Source organism: Piliocolobus tephrosceles, chromosome 5, assembly GCF_002776525.5.
Source record: "Piliocolobus tephrosceles isolate RC106 chromosome 5, ASM277652v3, whole genome shotgun sequence".
Classification (NCBI taxonomy): domain Eukaryota; kingdom Metazoa; phylum Chordata; class Mammalia; order Primates; family Cercopithecidae; genus Piliocolobus; species Piliocolobus tephrosceles.
Genome location: NC_045438.1, coordinates 43,791,705 through 43,807,516, shown reverse-complemented (window position 1 = coordinate 43,807,516; position 15,812 = coordinate 43,791,705). Strand labels below are relative to the sequence as shown.

The following is a 15,812-nucleotide window of genomic DNA, read 5'->3' as shown; positions in this document are numbered from 1 at the left end:
AGCTTTGCAGGATTATCAATAATGGACACAAGAGTAGAAAATAAAAGTAAAAAGAGAGATGTAATAAATTGAGGATGATCTTCATTTCGATCCTCTCAAAGAGGGAGTTAGAACAAGGGAAAGAAATGTAAGACTGCGAATTTTATAGATATAGACAAGTTTATGCTGGTTATATTTTGCAATATTGAGGAATGTCAGTTTTAGAAAATGTGACATGCATGGTATATATAACCAGAGGTTACTAATATGTTCATAATGAAAACTGTGTGTTGTGTGATATTGTACATTGTATTTAGGGTTCTATGAAGAATTAACGTGCGCACTTCAGACTCCAGTGGGAAAAACCGAGCTATAGAATTGTTAAATTGTGATGGTGACACCTTGTCACAAGAACAGAATAGTCATCTGTAGCAAAACTAAATGCTTACTGAAAAGTCAACAACTCATGTCATAAGTAAAAAGGAAAACCTTATTTCCTAACTATACCTTACTAAATTCTGTTAAATACTGCGACTTACCAACAGGCCAGATGTATAGAGAACCATCTGTGTTTCAAGTCCCTTAGGCCTTACAAGCCAGCTTTGTTGGCCATCTTACCCACAGATACTTAAATCTACCCACTGACAGAAATCTTCGGACCATGTGAATGGAGAAAGATAGAGGAAGGCCAAAGAGTGTGTTTCCCCACCTCAGAGCTCCTCTCAATGTCCAACTGGCAAGGACTGTGGGAATGACATCTTCCTATCTATGAAAAAGTACCTTTCTCCATTACCAGACCACAGTGTGAAACTGCTTTAAACATCTAGAAAATAGATCCTCCTGTAGAAATTTGCCTATGGAAAAGCCTACACAAGGGCAGGGTGGAGTACTGGAAAAAGCATGGGCTTTGTCCTTGGACAGCTGGGCGCAGTTGCTGGCACATAGGAGGTGCATAGTAAGTGGTAACCAGTCTACGGTATGAAAGAAAAGATGTTTGCTCATACTTTCCCCACTACTATCCTCCTTCCTAAATATAATGCTTCATCCTATTCAAAGTTTCCATGGGACTAAAAACTTCCATCCTCTGACTCAACTAATATTGAGGCCAGGACACAGCACCGCAGAGTGATCAGGAGTTCAGGAGCTGTAGACAATCCCTGGGTTTGAACACTAGCTCTTCTACTTGCCGGCTATGTAATCTCAAGCAAGCTGTAAGTGCGCTTATTAACTACTTTTAATGCAGTTATTGATAATTCATTAAGCCTTATCCGTAGATGTGGGTAATTATAGTACCTTTACTTCACTTGGCTAATGAGAGAATTAAAAGTGATCATCTATGCACAAGATTCAGCACAGCACCTGGCAAATGACTGTTCAAAAATGTAATTTATTACAATGATCATTATTATTTCCCACAGCAACTATTTATTATTATTATATGTTACTATTATTTCTGTGGCAAACTGAGAAGTGGTGAATTTTACTGATCAATGTGATGCATTAAGAAAGTTCAAGCAAACCCAAAGCTTTCATTCCTCTTATCCCTCATACTCCCTGGAAGTTAACTTTTAGTTAACTTGTACAAAATACATAACCAAAAATTTACAATGAGAGAGATCTGGCTTTTATGGCAGATTATTGTATATTGTGAAGGCAGCAAGAACCATTTTAAATTTTCTTTTTCTCTGCTTTTTTTTTTTTTTTTTTTTTAAAGGAGACAGAGTTTCACTCTGTCACCCATACTGTAGTGCAGTGGTATGATCAAGGCTCACTGCAGTCTTGACCTCCTAGGCTCAAGTGATCCGCCCACCTCAGCCTCCTGAGTAGCTAGGACTATAGGCGCATGTTACCATGCCCAGCTGATTTTTTGTAGAGATAGGGTTTTGTCATGTTGCTCAGGCTGGTCTCGAACTCCTGGGGACAAGCAATCGACCTGCCTCAGCCTCCCAAGCATTAGGATTATAAGCATGAGCCACTGCACCTGGCCCCATTTTAAATGTTCTTAAACCCTGAATACAATGAGCTCTCATTGCACTATACCAGGAAAAAAGAAATCACTAGATTGGTTTCAGAAAGTCTACCTTAGAGGCGGCAAATAAAATTTTCGAACGTTAGTATTAACTTAGGATATTAACAAATAGAGGGATTTATACTATATAGACTAGTTTTAACTTAAGATATTAATAAATAGAAGGATTTATATTATATAGACTAGTTTTAACTTAAGATATTAATGAATAGAGGGATTTATACTATATAGACTCTTTCAGTTCAGATTTATATTCTATCATTTTCTACAAACACATGAGTCATGGAGCCACCGCAGTGCACTTCAAAATATTAATAACAAATTACCTAGAGAGACAGAAATGCAGTGGGAAGCCATCAAAGTGGGTTTTAAGTGATCTATAAAATTAAAATATGACATAAAAATAATTTGTCCTTCCTAGTCTTCTTTCAACTTTCTGGCCATATTCTAACAGTGATTACATAGATGATATACTTAAACATCGAAAACATTGAATATTTCTACCTGAATATTATTTTTTGTTGGCCATAAACATTCTAAATTTGCCCCAGGGAATTATCCTTGCATGGCAATCATGTGAAATTTGTTTTAAACATTTTTCTTCTACTTTTGAAGCCATGCAAAAGAAAGTGTATATTAAAAGCTTTTTCATTCACCGTTTGCTTGGTTATTAATCTGGGAATTAAATTTTGTTTTCATAACAATTCTTCACACATAAATACTGGCTTTTATAACTCTACCTTCAGAATTTGATGTTCCTTCTTCATGAGGAAATAAACTGTTAAATTACACAATGAAAGATCCTGGTTAAACAAGTTTTGTGAAAATGGGAATTTGCTATATACAAATGGGCACATTTGTAAAAATTTGAAAGACTTAAAAGACATTTAACACTAAAACAACATATATTTAGCCAGGTAAAGCTAACTTTTACTCTGCCAATCTGCCCCATAAGAATTCTGCCCCATAAGAATAAGAACACAATCCTATTAGATCCTTCCAAAATTATAAACATTTTGAACTAGAGAAATTCTGATTTAGACAATTTAATTCTCAGTTGTATATAATTAACCTGAACATACGGAAATTCATTTTTAAAAAAGAGCTAAAATTAACGATGCACTTTAAAAGTGCCACACACAGATAATCATGATAGAAACATAAAGCAAGAGATTTAATATTTTCTTTATCTCGTAAAACCCATAAACTAGATCCAGTTTGCATTTTTTAAAAATCAGATGATAAAGGATTCTAAGTCAATTCAATAAGTAATTAATTTCAATTAATTTGCATGATCTTCTTGATTTTTGCATAGTACATGCATTAATTTTCTATTGCTGCTACAGAAAAGTCTCCCTGGGATAAAATCAAAGTTGGTAGGGCTGTATTCCTTCTCCGGAGGTCCCATGAGAGAATTCCATTTCTTTGCCTTTTCCAGCTTCTAGAAGTTGCCTGCATTTAGGGATCATGTCCGCTTCCTTTACCTTCCAAGCTAGTAGTTAGCATCCTTAAATCTCTCTTTGTCTCCTCTGTCACTCTTAAAGGCCACTAGGATTACATTAAACCCATCAAGATAATCCCAGAATAATCTCCCTAATTAAAGGTCAGTCGATTTGCAACCTTAATTCCATTTACGACCTTAATTCTCCCTTGCTATGTAACTGAACATTTTCATAGGTACCAGGGATTAGGATGCAGGCCTACCACAGTACATCAGATTTATATCTAAATTTGTAATATTAAAATCAAGTCAATATTCACCCAAGCGAATTAAAGTTCTCTAATAGTATTACTATTATTATTGTTATAGTGTACAATAAAAATGTAAACAGTTTTAAATGTTTTCAGTTAGATAATCACATCTTCTTTCACTAGAGATATGCCAACTTATCCAGCATCTGACCTCTTTCCATTCTTACGTGGGCAAATTTGACACCAATCAATTGCTTCAATACCTTGTTCTCAACTCAGTTCACAACTCAGTGCATTGTAGGTTATACACTGATAAAAATATTAAACTCGCATAAGATAATGTAATATATATTGCTTATTATATTTATTATATTTTTAAGTTAAACATAAATTGCTTATTATATTTATTATATATTAGGCAAACCTGTTTTTTACTCTGAGCTTACATCTCAGACTGAAATAAAAAATTATTAAGAAAACACGATTTCACTAACATGGACTTCACACAATGTTTTCAGGAAGTATATTGGAAGAGCAGATTATTAGCATTTGCATAGATTTTGGAGATACCACACTCCATCTTAGAAATGATATAAAGGAAACTTGGCCCAGAGATCTTCAGGTGACTTACCTGAGGTCACACAGTTAACCTGAGACAGAGCTGTCTCCTGACAATAAGTAAGTGTTGTCATGATTATGATGCTGTTCATCTGACACATAAAATAGGGTGAACTATGACTCATCACTAGAGCACACTGTAAATTAATATCTTTACTAAGTTACACCACAAGGGACTGCAGAAGTAGTATTTTATCATTCTGTTCCATGACAATATATAGCCCTAAGCCAAGGATCAAGGCCTACTAAGAGCCTGTGTAAATTATACAAAACTTATAAAATGTCATATAAGAAGAAGAAACAGTATGCAAGAAGGAGAAACTAACTGGACAACAAAATCAAAGAATGATGAGCCTATGCTAATAATGCAGATAACTTCTATAAGACAAAGAAAAACTTGACAATATTTAACTTTTTCATGATAAATCATTATTTCCTACTGGTGGAATAAAATAAGAAGAGTATAAGACATTTTTATACGGATTTTCTTGGAGGAGGAAAAATGGCTTAGAATTTGTACAGTTTGACAAATATCATTGTGTCAAGAGTATTTTGAAATTCTGTCATTTTCTCCAATTTTTTTTTTTTTGTAATTTTTTAGAGACTGGATCTTACTCTGTTGCCCAGGCTGGAGTACAGTAGAGCCATCATAGCTTATTGTCTGTCTCCAGATATTTTAATCTCTACTTTAAAATATATCAGCTAAACACACCTATATCCCTAACCTAATAAATGAATAATATAATTATCATGTTAAAACTAGTTTCTTTTTAATATTAAATATATAATAGTTTCCTTCAGATAACAGGACTGAATTCCATTTTTAAAAGTTATGGGGGGAGAAGCCTCTTAAATTATCAATAAAACATGATTTTCTTGCTATTATAAGGGAGAATTAAAATCAACTTACTTGATGTAATAGGGCACTTTATTATGTGAAATGGATCTTTGCCACGGCAGCTGGACTGATGCTGAGGAAACAAAGGGAGATTATTGGAAACGCTGGAAACCAAAAAGTCTTACACCTTAATGCAAAACAACTGAGCATTTTATAGCAAATTCAATGAACTGCTCTGGTTTCTGAGCTGGATTCCTATAATTATGAGATCCAGTGGGTCAAACAAAATATGGCTTTAAGGATTCATTTGAAGTAAAACAAGAAACAATACAGGTTCAAGGTCTAATGCCAACTAATTTAACCTGTTGATAAAAATACTTTAAAATTTTCAAATGGTGTTGTTTATAAATACTACAGTTTAAACCTTAGTGCCATCTGGAAACTGTACTCCATATATATTTTTGATAAAACCAAAATTAATTTTACCTGGTATATCCAGATTAAAAATGAGATTTTTGAAGACTGAATTTTCCAGATGACTAATAACATTCTTTACTTTGCATCATAGTCACAGGAGGAGCTACTGAGTACAGATGGCATTTAAATAAATTCAATTCTACAAAATTTAAAAAGAGGAAATTTAAAAATAGGCAAAAAGTTGTGAAGAACCAAGGCAATCGTCTAGGCAGAAAAATTCCAATTTCTTACTTTCATCTGAAACACACAGAGAGCCCAGTCTCCTACTTTTGCACTAGATCTTACTATGATTGAGATTTTATGGGTTTTTTCAATTGAGGTACTTCTTTTTTTTTCAATTCTAGTTACTTCTTACTTATAAAAAATACATTATCCCTACATTAACCAATTATTTTAAGACTTACTTAAGAAGAATAGTACATGTGAATTTAGTGCCATAAAAGAATTTTGCTAAATGAACAAATACAAACATTCAGATAATACTTTGAATTTTCATACTTTGCAAATATCATCAGATCCTCATGAAGCCAGTTGTCACCAATACTTTTTTTCTCAATTTCATGTCACATTAATATCTTACAACTATTCAGCATTCTAAACTTTGTCAAGCAGTTTCAAATATATCTTTTTGGTAAGGAAGCCAGCAAGATACACATTACAGTTCCATTTGAAAGATGAGGAACTAAATGCGTAGAGATAAAATAACTTGCCCAAAGAGTGATAGCCAGTAAATAAATGGTCGAGATCAGATGTGATCTCAATTTCTGAATAACAGTTGAGCAATTTTTCTACTCAACAATTCTTCCTCTCTTTATAAAAGGCAAATATTCTTTTCTCAATCTATGCCCACCAAAGTATAAAAAAGGGATGAAATGAGGAAGTAGGTACGTTACATTTCTCATTAGAGCCAACCTCATTTCAGCGTTGGCACCAGGCTAATAGGTCAGTTTTTATTTTGTGCCTAACTAAACAGGCTTCTTTTATAATCATGGCTAAAGTCCAAAAAATATAATAAAGCCAAAGATTCCAAGCAGCAAAGGACAACAATTATTAAATTTATTAATTGGGACTTTGTTTATACTTCTCCACTCATTTTAATAATTGTTTTGATTTGAATAACTTCCACCTCCTTGGACTCTCAGTGTTAGATAATACAAGGCCATGCATTTGACTTGCACAAAATGTGTGTAAATTTCACAATATTTCACTTCCAAAAGAATATGTGCTTGATTTCTACTATGACAGTGATTGCTAGGTGAAAGTGTAGCATTTCATCAATATTAAAGATAACTGATACTTAGAACTGTAAATACAGTCTCAATTATTTTGTAAACTCCTCTTTCATTTGATCTTGGTACATAGCTTTACATTTTGAGAAACTGAGCTTTAGAAATCTGGAATACTTAATATCTAATAACTATACAGCAAACCTATTTACTTCATCAACGTTGATGGTATCCAGACTTTAAAAATGTGTCCTGGCATCTAGATACACAGTATATTCCTGAAGGCCTATACCACTCAAAGATTAACTAGCTAAGGTCTAAGGTTTGTGAAACAGAAAAACTATATGGTGTTGAGGTAGGGGTGGGGGCAGGGAGGATGGTGAGAGGTAGAGAGGTACAGGGCAGGAAGAGGCAGGAAATGACTGATTAAGATTCTTGAAATTGTAAAAGAAAAGCCCAACCTTTAACTGAAGTAAGGCAGTTTATTAATAGTGACAAAAAGATTAAGAGGAAATATAATGTAATCAATGTAGTTAGAAGATGTAGTATTTTTTAGCTATTTCTATGGTTATAGTTGCAAAAAAAAAAACTGTCATGATTGAGAAACAAGCTTTGTCCTAAGTTTTAAAGTTTACTTAAATTGAATTAAATGAAACAAATTGCTTTCTTACATATATTTGCCAGAGGAAATGAAAGGAAAGGAATTAATATTTACTGAAAGCATTTGTGTCAAGAACTGTGCTAGGTGCTTTGTGTAATTGGATATGCCTTGTCACTGAGTTCTCAAAACAATCAGAAGAAATAGGTAATATGGTATTTTAAGACAAAGAAATCAACCTTCAGAAATTCACAGGTCTGGTAAGTGGCAGAATGAATGTTTAAATTCAATCTGTTTGACTATAAATCCTACATTCTTTAGTATCCTCAGCAGTGAATGATAAATAAAGTAGAAGCTCAAATTGTTTATTCAAGATCTCAAGAATGGTCCATAAATTTAAAAATTCCAGGTGAAAAATATTACATAAAATTCTATGTAGGTGGTTTGGCTACATATGCAATACTTGAATAGAAGAAAAACTAAATATAATCGCAGTGAGCCTAATAAATCAAAATCTTCCCACTTAAAGATTTATGGGGAGTGATTTTTTTTACTTTAAAAGTTGAAGGTTTATTTTAAATAGGCACTTTTTAAGCAGAAAAATTAATTTAAAATCTTAAAATATAAAACTGATTTCTATATTATGAAAAAGTTCATAATCTTTGCCTATGACATAGCAATGATGATATGATACTATGTTAGTTATCATAACAGACGTTCCAATGAAAAGCCATAGCTAAAGATGAATTCATTTCTATTCCACTTTGAAGATTTCTCAGTTGTCATTACATTAATACAAATAATAACCATTAAGCAATATTTTCATTGATGTTAGTACCTCCTTACATGCATCTATCTAAATAAACATATTGATAGCAAGGAATACGGCTTCTTCAATGAAAGTGAAAGAAAATGCTAATTCATTCAATTAATGTGATCAGTCCAGTTTATTAGTACTTACTAGAGAGAAAATGCTGAGAGGATGGTCCAAAATCTCTGTGGGCTTCCTGAAGCTGTTTAAGGCGATCATCCACAGAAACCTGTACACATACACATATGAGACAGAGGAAATAATTTGATTCTGAAACAATAACTTTAATAATATCTTTGCTTTAAAGACTATAATAAATGATACTATTGCCCAGGATATGATTATTTATATAGGCCCCTTCTCTGTCTCTGGTATCAGAGTAATGGTTAAAAAAAAAAAAAAAAAAAAAAAAAAAAGGACTCCTGGCCTCAAATAAGAGTAAACAGAGTCAGGTACCCTTCTAAGCAATTTATAGAAATTAACGCTTTAGTCTTCATAATAACTGTAAAAGTTATTTTTATCATCATCTTACAGATTAAGAAACTAAAACACAAAGAGGTATCGAAGGACATAAAGCTAGTGAGTGGCAACACTCCTGCTTGTATTTTGGTCATACAGTGCCAGAATCTGTGCCCTAACTATTACTCTGCATTGCCTCTAAGGCAGTACATTGTCTCTAAAGCCTCTAAAGTCAAAATGTGGTCATGGAATCAGTGACTACTCATCTCTGTTTTGTAAGGAAGATGGTACAAAGTGTTATAGGGAGCAAATGAAAAAGAAGCCTAGGAAACTAGATAGATAATAGATTATATATATATATATATATATATGGTGAGAGAGAGAGAGAAATAGACAGTACATAGATAGTGGCTAGTTAGAAGGATAGAGTGAGGTGGTAGAAGATAAACAGAGAATGAAAAGACATGTGAGTATGCAACATCTTATTTTCCTCCAAATTTGTATCTGATCATCTCTGCTTGGGGTTGAGACATATATTTAAGTTTGTACAGGCATATTAATGTACTCTCCATATTTTTTCATATACATTTTTGGGTTTTGTTTTGTTTTGTTTGTAAAGACAGAGTCTCACTATGTTGCCCAGGCTGGAGTTCAGTGGCACGATTATGGCTCACTGCAGCCTCGACTTCGTGGGCTCAAGCAATCCTCCCACCTTAGCCTCCCAGGTAGGTGGGACTACACACATGTGCAATCACGCTGGGTTATTTTTTTTTTTTTTTGGTAGAGACAAGGTCTCACTATGCTGCCCAGGTTGGATACTCTACATCTTTTATCCACATCTTTATTTTTGTTTTATTTTTAGAGACACGGTCTCATTCTGTTGCTCAGGCTGGAGTGCAGTGGCACAAACATAGCTCCCTGTGACCTTGAACTCCTAGCCTCAAGTGGTCCTCCCACCTCAGTCTCTCAAGGAGTTAAGACTACAGGCACACACCACCCCACCCAGCTAATTTTTTAATTTTTATTTTGTAGAGACAGGCTTTTCCTGTGTTGCACAGGCTGGTCTCAAACTTCTGACCTCAAGCGACCCTCTCACCTCAGCCTCACAAAATGTTGGGATGACAAGCATGAGCCACCATGCCCAGTCTTTGTAAAATACACATTCTATAGTTAGTTATCTGCATTATGAAAATGTAAAGAGTTACTAAACTGAGAAACTAAATGCAAATCAATAACAACTGCACATAGCCTACTGACATTTCCATTTCCTTTTTCTAGCCTTGGTCATGTAATGCTAGTTATTGTTCCACTTAGAAGGACAATCTCATTTGCAGCTGTCCTTAAATGAAACTGTATGTCTGGTTCCCTGGACAGCACTAGTTCCTCCTGGTTAGCTATTTAAATTGCATTAGTATGCACTTTGTTCATTAAGGCCTCAAAGCATTCAAATGCCACACTTTATGAGTAAAGAAAATATTACTCCTGTAATTCAACAGTGTTGCCCACCAGCACAGATTTTTCTCTTCTTATCCAACCAGTAACTAACATCTGAGCTCTAGAGGTGACCAGGATCATAGTTAAGGATGACTGAATACATATCTTCTTTCAAGTATAACATATTCCCTGACTTCTAATTGGAATAGTGATAACAGAAATAGAATGGGAAGTAAATCAAGATGGACCATAAGAATCACCACATGAAGATAATGAATTAGAGAAACAAAGCAGAAGAAAAAAAAAAAAAGAATAAAGAGCAAATATTTCTGTGTTCCATCCACTAGAAAAACATGTATACATTTAACAGATTTTGCTTTACTAATCCTAGGTTATTAACACTCTTTTCAAAGACTGAGATTGTAAAATATTATACACTAATTTCTTACTTCTTCAATTTCACTACGAAAATATGAACCATTGAGTGCTTGGATATTTGAATTAATGCAGCAAATCTATTATATGATAAAATATTGTATCTCTCAAATGTTTGCATGCGCTACATCAAAATTGCATATTTAAATAAGGTCTGGAGTCATTAAACCAACTGCATTAGCTGAAATCTGAGAACTAAAGGTAAACACCACTGGTATAAATGTGCTATCTTGAAAAAAATAAGAAAGATATTTAAATAGCAACCAGTTAGAGGAAAAACAATAGAGACTTTCCTAATTTTTCAAAATGAAACAAAAAAATACATGATGAAAGTAAGAAAAATGACCCCTTTATGAGCCATTATGTGAGAAATGTTTCTGTGACCCAACACAGGTTTCAATTACTGTGATTTATTTAACCTTTTGCAATTTTCCACAAATATCATGTGAATAGTACACCAAAAAATTGAATTAAACTCTACAAATAAAGGAGGCCTTTAGGTTCAAGATACTGAAAGACAAATACCTGATGTCATCACATGCTAAATTCATTATCAAATATCATCAATAAAGAAAGAGAAAACGGTGAGTGGTAGAATAGTGAGGTAGGGTTTAAAGGCCACCCAAGGTGAAAGCCTGCATTACAAAGGGGAATAAGCTGACACCTGTAAAAGTTTCCATCGCATATTAAGGTCATCTAGCTGGCGAGACATCTTTAGAGAGGGATGCAGGTCAAGCGGAGACAGCTGACTGGATAAATCATTCACTGTTTTAACTTTTAGGTTGATTGGTGCAATTTCTTCTCTAAATGCCTAGGAGAAAAGAACCAAAAATATATTATCGGAAAAGAATATAACAAAAGCTAGTACAACTGATCCTTGAATAACTTATATCTGAACGGCATCGGTCCACGTATGCACAGATTTTTCTCAACCAAACTGCCTGGGTCCACTTATGACAGATTTTTTTCAATCATACATATGGAAAATACAGTATTTGCAGGACATGAGACCCACGTATATATGGAGAGCTGACTTTTTGTACATGCAGGTTCCACGGGGAAATGTGGGACTTGAAGTATGCATGAATTTTGGTATATGTGGGGTCCTGGAACTCTACTTCCAAATAAATGGCAAGGCCATCTCAGAGGAAATCAACTACAGTTGCCCACTCAACAACAGCTGACTTAATTCAGGTCTTCGGTAACTTGGATGAATAACCAAAAAGTCACTGTTTATTACCCAAAGAATGTAAATAAGTGTGTGAAGAGAAAAATAATTCAAATGTATTTAAATGATCATGTATTTCCTTTCATGCTTTTTATTATATGCAGTTTACTCTGGAAAATGTGTGCCATTATTTTTCCACTTTACTGATATCTAATGTTGATTCTATCTTTAGTTTGTAATTCATATTTTCTTTTTATTCTGTTTTAACATAGCTGCCTTAATATTTTTTCACCAAATCCAACAATTTGATTTTAACATGTTTCCACTTAAAATTAAGTTAGAAAGTGGCCAGCAGAAACAACATTCCTAACCATGAAACCTATGCCTATTACAGACTCAAGAGGTAAGATCTATCCCTGTCCAAATCATTTATAATCACTCTGTGGTTAGGCCTTGGGCAGGAAGAGTGGAGTCTACAGGAAAAAAGGTAAATGAGTCTTAGAATTGACAAATGCCACCTCTGAGCAAGGTCTAGAATCATTAAAACAACTCACTAAGAACACTCAGAAATTGTAATTATGAGCATCCATATTCTTGATGTCCCCAACGAAGAATGGAAGCTGCTTGGGAACAGACGCTCACTATTCAGTACAGGACATGCAATCCAAAAGAGACAGAATTAATTTCTATTGACAAAGGCCCACAAAATGATATTTGAGCAATATTTAAGCTAAAACAGAATGGAGAACAGAACTGGGATACTAAAGGAAAACAGTTTAAGTTTAAATTGGCCACAAAATTACAGTTAATAATGTACCAAACTGAAATTAGAAGTAGTAGGGATGGGGGTAGGGGGTGGGATAGCATTAGGAGATATACCTAATGTAAATGACGAGTTAATGGGTGCAGCACACCAACATGGCACATGTATACATATGTAACAAACCTGCACATTGTGCACATGTACCCTAGAACTTAAAGTATAAAAAAAATTTAAAAAGTAGTAAGTGTTATAAATATCCCATTAGCTTTGGCCCTCAGGTTTCATCATTTCTACATTGTTCACTCTTTAAGTAGGGAGGCTCTTTAAGAGACTAGAGTCAGCGTTAAGAACTATGAATGTTGGAACTTTGAAGTCAACATGTGTAAAGTAAGAAATATCACCAAACCCTGCAGCTACCAACATTTCAAAGACAGGGTAGAAGAAGGGAAGCATACAAATTCATGGGAATTGCTGCAGTATAGAAGGAGAAGAGCTGAGGTAGTTTTTTTCCGTTGCTGCAGATTTGGCATTTTAATAGATTACAGAATGTGCACACACAAGCAAACACACAAATACAATTAAATAAGAAGAGCAGTTGTATGGTAACAGAGACATTATAAGTGTAAAAAATTCACAATTAATATAGAAGCACAGGGAAAGAGGAGGTGTGGGTTAGGGTGGGCAAAGGGAATGTTTCACTCTGGAGTTTGAAAAGGCTGGGGTCCCTCAGCTTCAGTTTGAGAACAATTACAGAATTCAAATCCTTCAAGGTTTCTTCAGTCATGATTTTAACTGTATGCCTTAATATTCTCTCCATGGCCGGGCGCGGTGGCTCAAGCCTGTAATCCCAGCACTTTGGGAGTCCGAGACGGGCGGATCACGAGGTCAGGAGATCGAGACCATCCTGGCTAACACAGTGAAACCCCGTCTCTACTAAAAAATACAAAAAACTAGCTGGGCGAGGTGGTGGGCGCCTGTAGTCCCAGCTACTCGGGAGGATGAGGCAGGAGAATGGCATAAACCCGGGAGGCGGAGCTTGCAGTAAGCTGAGGTCCGGCCACTGCACTCCAGCCTGGGCCAGAGAGCGAGACTCCGTCTCAAAAAAAAAAAAAAAAAATTCTCTCCATGGGTAGGTACCTTGGAGGACTCAAGAACTGTAATTAGCTTTTAAAATCACCATCTTTTTATTTTTTATCTATTAAAGATTAAAAATGAAATGCTAGAAAACGTTTTGAGATGCATATAATTTCAAATAATAGCCTATTTTATTTCAAAAGATAGTAAACTTTAAAAAAATAGAATATAACTTCAAGACAGGCTTTAAAAATCTTTTGGAACAAAAAAGAAATTTAAATTTTTCTTCTCCAAAAATAATGTTTCTCTATATAAGCCACAGGTTAAAACATTAAAAAAGCTTTGACAAACAAGGTCTTTGGTTTTCGTTTTTCATTTTATGGTCAGGTGTTATATGGCAATGAGGAGTCTTTGTATCAAGAAAGTTTATCTTTTGTTTTTGAAGAGCTTCCAAATTAAGGGGCTTGAGATAAAGCAAGTTTTAAAATGGTTTCAGAACTGCTGTATGTTCTAGTATAAAGAACCAATTTATCATGTTATGACTGCACTTTCCTATAACAGAATAAGAGACTATGTGGCCTTCCTTGCCATAAAAACAGAACATCTGCTGGTATCAAAGGTGCTAACTGGCAGTCTGTTGGCAGGTGTGACTCCTAAGCCATTCTCCTGCCAGAAGGTGTGTACTCTGTAAATAAGAATGATTAACGATAATTTCAGAGAGTTGACATAATCTGATTATCCCCAAGGATTTTGTTTTCCAGTTGCTTTGACATATTTAATAATATTTAGCAAAATTCAGTACTTATTTTTATCTGACTACACTGTCAATGAGATTTGGGGTACACTTTAAATCATCTCTTATATCTCTTATTATCTAAATTTTCTTAACTTTTTTTCTGGAGCTGTTCTAGAATATGGGGACCAAAAGGGAGGTAACCATAGGTCTAACATCCATAGCTTTGGTCAATTCCTGACTACAAACAGAATTTATAGCTACACTAATTCTTCATTAATATACAAAAAGATGCAATTTAGAGATGAGAGTTCCCAGTAAAAGAGTGTGCTTTTGATTAAATCTCTATCTCCAACCACCAATTTACAAGAGATACAGAGTAGAGAACAACCTGGAGACTATACCATAAGGACGCAACTCTGCAAAATCCAGGCTCTGGGAACCAATACAAAACAATGAGGTGTCTTTAACAAATAAACTGAAAAGAAAAGAAAAAAGGAAGAGAGGGGAAATCTGGAGATTAAAAATATTTTTTAAAAATAGGGAAACTTAATCTATATTGTCTAGAGATGCATAGTTGGATAAAAAATAAAAATAAATGTAGATTATCATAAAAGTTGCATTAGTTGTTATTTGGGGGCAGGAGGTTCCAATGGTGAGGGTCATACGGAAGGTCCTGACTCCTGATGGGTGAGGCTGCAGCAGTGTTGGCTTTGTAACAATCCCTTATAACAATTTATATGTGCGGCTCTCTTTATTTATGTTGTATTTAACAAGAAAACATTTCTTAAAAATCCTTCAAAGACAATGATGCTGACCATGATTTTTTCAATGTGATCCTGCAGCGAGTCAATGAGTAAGTCTCCCACCGGCTTCCAGCCATTGCGCACGGACTCTGCCTCCTTCATGTCAGCATCCAGGTCGTCCATAGCTCCCTGCAGGTCTCTGAGTTTCTCCAATGCCTTGTCCACTTGCTTTTGCCAATTGCTAGTTACAGCATTTAGACTTTCCCATTTTTCTTTGACTTCAGAAGACTGTTTGCGCATGGCTTTGGCAATCTTGTGGGCTCTCTCCTCAGGAGTCAATTCTGTGATTAAAAAAAAGAAAAAGAACAATTTGGATGTCTGATTGTATATTCTTAATAGCCAAGTGTGAGTGCTACCAATGCTACTGAGGTATACAGAGAAAAAGTAAGAAAAAATTACTCCATGGCCGGGCGCGGTGGCTCAAGCCTGTAATCCCAGCACTTTGGGAGGCCGAGACGGGCGAATCACGAGGTCAGGAGATCGAGACCATCCTGGCTAACATGGTGAAACCCTGTCTCTACTAAAAAATACAAAAAACTAGCCGAGCGAAGTGGCGGGCGCCTGTAGTCCCAGCTACTCGGGAGGCTGAGGCAGGAGAATGGCGTAAACTCGGGAGGCGGAGCTTGCAGTGAGCTGAGATCCGGCCACTGCACTCCAGCCCGGGCGGCAGAG

At 35.1% G+C, this 15,812-nt stretch overlaps 1 protein-coding gene across 9 annotated transcripts in view; it reads right to left on the bottom strand.

Moving 5' to 3' along the window:
* Positions 1 to 15,812, bottom strand: part of UTRN (utrophin) — a 580,797-nt gene that overhangs the window by 87,609 nt on the left and 477,376 nt on the right. For all 9 annotated transcript variants that reach the window (XM_023183788.2, XM_023183779.3, XM_023183783.3 and 6 more), the window contains 4 exons: positions 15,153 to 15,421; positions 11,261 to 11,407; positions 8,419 to 8,497; positions 5,229 to 5,289 (listed from right to left, as the gene is read on the bottom strand). In XM_023183788.2, the coding sequence (XP_023039556.2) occupies positions 5,229 to 5,289; positions 8,419 to 8,497; positions 11,261 to 11,407; positions 15,153 to 15,421 (556 nt within the window). The remainder of the gene's footprint in view (positions 1 to 5,228; positions 5,290 to 8,418; positions 8,498 to 11,260; positions 11,408 to 15,152; positions 15,422 to 15,812) is intronic.